Source organism: Staurois parvus, unplaced genomic scaffold (assembly GCF_062004578.1).
Source record: "Staurois parvus isolate SC_StPar_1 unplaced genomic scaffold, SC_StPar_1.0 ptg001017l, whole genome shotgun sequence".
Lineage (NCBI taxonomy): Eukaryota > Metazoa > Chordata > Amphibia > Anura > Ranidae > Staurois > Staurois parvus.
The window spans coordinates 148905-153219 of NW_028318813.1; the positions used below are offsets into that span (position 1 = coordinate 148905).

Below are 4315 nucleotides of genomic sequence, written 5' to 3' on the forward strand. Positions count from 1 at the left end.
TAGGCCGAGCATGCCACGCTGGTTGCAGATTCTGCAGGAGCTTTCCAGGACATCCAGGATCCCTTGAGCCTTGGTATCATCAGGATTGTTCAGCGGGTTAAAGCCCACACTGTGTACACTCTTCAATAAGGGACACTATGCAGACATCTTTTATACCCCACACCTGCTCACAAGTTTGTGATCCTTTCCTGGAATCATCTATGCCAAAATATCTACGATTGCTGGTTGCCATTGCACAGCAATCTTTTCTGGCCCCTACTGAGCTAGCTGAAGACCTAGGATATTCTTTCCACCAAGACTCTCTTTGACACTCCTCAAGCCGAGGATTCAGTGCCTATCCTGGTGCATATGTTAAAGGGGGACTTGGGACTAGAATTGTTCATAGTATAGCTCTTTAATTCAAGTTACATTGTGTGCTGTTTTTCCAGGACCTGTGACATCAGGACTCTAAGGGAGCAGGATGACACCATAAAGTCTTTCTTTTCCTTTTTATACCTGAAGTCAAAGGCTCCCTACTGAGCATATTTGAAACACTGTTTGTTTTATTGTGTTCATACGTGCCAAGTTCACCTGCGCTCACAGTTTGAGTTTAAAAACTCAATTACATTACTGCATTCAAGTGTCTGTGCAGTTGCTTCCTGTGTGTATTATGTCTGAACGCAGGGTGTCAGAGGTGTCAGGTGGCTTTCAAGGTCAGGGCAACCTTTGGGGGCCCATATCTTACAGCGGCCCTCACGAGGGTAGTGCTACAATAGCAACTGTGCAAATGCATCTCTTTTTTTTTATAAGTAGACCTTTTAGTGTTGGCTTTCCATCCGTGAGGTCCTCTGAAGACAAAGGGGAGAAGGATGGGTGCACTGCAGCATGGCATATCCACCAACTTCTACAAGCGGCGGTGGTAACTGATGTTGCTGGTGGATGTACAGTAGGAAAGTATCAAAGAAATTCAAAAGGTTTTACTTAAAAAAACTGGAGGGGTGAGTGAATGATGGGGTGGTTAAACAGAGGGGATTAAATTTTTAAACTTTGCTTGGAGCTGAGCTTTAATGTGTACTCACAAAATGACCTAATATAAGCTCATCCTATTTCTTTAAATATATATACAATTTCATATTTTATATTCCAGGAAACCTATCCTGAAAAAAATGTACTGGCTAAACACATTTACGGTCTAACTCATTCTAGACTCTTTCTCTGGCATCAGTCATTGACCCACAAGCATAAAGCCAGTGAAGTCAGAAGTCTCTCCACACAGGTTTCCATTGTTAACATCTTGAACTAGGTACATTTAAGCTGGATAGGAATCACACTGTCATGTAGGTTCTTTAGGACTCTTCTTCACCTGTCTTATGATGGCCTTTTTCACCTCCTGGTTCCTTAGGCTGTAGATAAGAGGATTCATCATTGGGGTCACCACTGCATAGAAGACAGAAGCCACCAAGTCTTGTTTCTTGAGGGCAGTGGAGGATGGATGAAGGTAAGTGCAGAAAACTGTAACATAGAAGATGGTAACACACATGAGATGTGAGGAGCACGTGTTGAACGCTTTCCTCCTGCCAGCTGTAGAGTTTATCCGTAAGACAGAAGAAATGATGAGGACGTAGGAGACCAGGATGGTTGTAATTGAACTTAAGGTACAAAAACACACAAAGAAAAGGCTGATGATGGTGCAAGTGCGGGTTTCCGAACAGGACAAGTTAACCACCGGAGAGAGGTCACAGAAGAAATGGTCTACAATGTTTGATCGACAGTATTTGAGACTGAAGATGCAACTGGTCTGTGCTGATGACTGCACAAACCCAATAAAAAAGGTGGGAAGGACAAGGCCAAGACATTTCTTCATGGTTATTATTAGGACATAGTGCAGAGGGTGGCAGATAGCAACATATCGGTCATATGCCATGATGGAAAGGACAAAGACCTCCACACTGGCCAGAGCAACATAGAAGTAGAACTGAAGGGCACAACCAACGAATGAGATGAATTTCTTGTCAGACAGGAGATCGGACAACATTTTGGGGGTAACAACTGAGGAGTATAATAGGTCTACCACAGAGAGGTAACTCAAGAAGTAGTACATTGGGGTGTGAAGGCTGGGCGAGATTTGAACAACTGCAATTATTCCAATATTTCCGCATACAGTTATCATGTAAACAAGTAAAAAGAAGATGAAGAGGAAAGGAGCAAATTCTCTGTCATCTGTTAGACCAGAAAGTTCAAACACATCTACTTGCGTCTTGTTGGCGTTGTTCATGGACTTTTTGCTCTCTAATGATTGAAAAAAAAACATATTTGTAGGCAGGTGCTAATACTGTCATATGCTTTTCATTCAAGTTACTCTGTGGCAATGTAAAGGTTAACTTGCTGTGGTGTATCTGCTATTTGGCCTGTTGAGGGTCTTGTATCGGGGGCAGGGGCGAACTGACAACTCATGGGACCCCCGGGCAATAGGGGATCATGGGACCCCTGTGTCCTTGCCCAAACTCAAAAAAGCCTATGAAAAAGGTACCAGGGGCATCTCATGGGGCCCCCTACTGACCCCGGGCCCTCGGGCAGTGCCCGAGTTTCCAAATGGTCAGTCCGCCCCTGATCGGGGGTATTTAGGCGTAAAGGGGGGGGGTCTCAGAACTCTTCTTCGGAGATTAGTCATGGGAAGGAAAGAGACTGTACACAGGGATACATTGATTACATAGATTACAGTGAAGCGGGTCACCCCTTGGTGGGACCCTGAGCTGGACTTTTATTATGTTGAACACTGAGAGATGGGGACTATTACAAGATAAAGGTATGAAACACCACAGCAGAGCCCTAAAGAATTCTTCCCAACCTAAATCCTTGTGCACACGGAACATTTTTACAGCCGCTGTTTTTGGTTTCTGGTGTTTTTTTCTACAACCAGTAAACTCCCCCCAGCATGTTATCCTATGTGTTCATGCACACATAGGCTTTAATCAGCGTTTTTTTGCAGGAGCGTTTTCTGGCTGGAAAAAAACCCCAGAAGCCCTCATGCACACGGGACGTTTTGATAATGCTGGTAACGTTAGCTGTGTAAAGTCATGTTAAAAACGTGAGGTTTTTTTCAGCTTTTTTAAGTTTTTTTGCATTAGCGTTTAGCCGCATTTTTCTGCATTTGCGTTTTTTAGCATTTTTTTTATGAAGATAATTTTTTGGTCAAAAAAATGACCAAAAATGCTGGTTTGCGGCATTTTATCGCGTTTTTCAGCGTTAGAGCATTTTAACAGCTAAAACACTCCTCTAGAAGCCCATTAGTCCTGGGGTTTTTTCCATCCAAAAAATGCTGATTCCAGTCTATGTGTGTATGGACACCGAGGATAACATGCTGGGGGGTTTACTGGCTGTAGTAAAAAAAGTCAAAAGCCAATAACAGCCGGTGTAAAAACGTCCAGTGTGCATGAGGACGAACTAGTGGGTTTCAAGAAGAGTTTTTTAGCTGTAAAAATGCTCTAACACTGATAAAAGCTGAAAGACGCCGATAAAAGCTGAAAAACACTAAAAAACGAAGCTATACGGCATTTATGGGCGTTTTTGAACCTGAAGATTTTGTGGGAGTACAACTTTGCTAAAAAGCGTAAACTCTGGAAAACACTAAAAAAACGCTGAAAAAAGCAAATGCAAAAACGCTAAAAAACGCAAAAATAATCAAGTTTTTTTTAAAACATTCTACAGCTAATCCTACTGGTGTTTTTATAATGTATAGTGTGCATGAGGCCTAACGCTGACTGTGTGATAAACTGTGGAGTTGGTATGTCGGTTTTGAAACTACCAGGAAAAGTTTTGTACGTTTGCCAAATCCTACAGTGTATAGGAATGGGGAGCAAAGGGTGTGCCTAATGTTACCTTTCTGAGTAGTGAAGAGAAAGGTAAAGAAGGAGAAGCAGCCAATTCAGGCAGGGAGACTGTGGCGGTCAGGTACAGAGGTTCTGTCAGAGGGGTGGATTGCTAGCGCTATGGTCTACATACAGTCATGTCCAAAAATCTTGCCCCCCCTGCATTTCTGTCAGATAATGCACCAGTTCGCCCACAAAAATTGCTGCAATTACAGATGTTTCGGCATTCTAATGTTTATTTCTTTTGTTTGTATTGGTAGGAAACAAAAAAGTGCAGAAACAAAAAGCCAAATCTGACGCATTTCACGAAAAACCCCAAAAATGGACAAAATTATTGGCACTCTCAATTTAATATTTGGTAGCACACCACTTGGAACAAATAACTGACATCAATGGCTTCCTGTAACCATCAATGAGTTTCTTCCACCTCTACTGGAAATTTGGAGCGCTCTTCTTTTGCCAACTGC

The 4315-nt window shown here is 42.6% G+C and overlaps 1 protein-coding gene across 1 annotated transcript; it reads right to left on the minus strand.

Annotated features, from left to right (window-relative positions):
- Nucleotides 1-1312: 1312 nt before the first annotated feature.
- LOC149441174 (olfactory receptor 8H1-like) lies at nt 1313-2259 on the minus strand. The gene has a single exon (XM_089657664.1). The coding sequence runs from the start codon at nt 2252-2254 to the stop codon at nt 1313-1315; it is 942 nt and encodes a 313-aa protein (XP_089513790.1). The 5' UTR covers nt 2255-2259.
- Nucleotides 2260-4315: the final 2056 nt, after the last annotated feature.

Bases quoted from the DNA above. Each gene is read 5' to 3' on its own strand.
- LOC149441174 (XM_089657664.1), bottom strand. From the start codon at position 2,254: ATGAACAACGCCAACAAGACGCAAGTAGATGTGTTTGAACTTTCTGGT.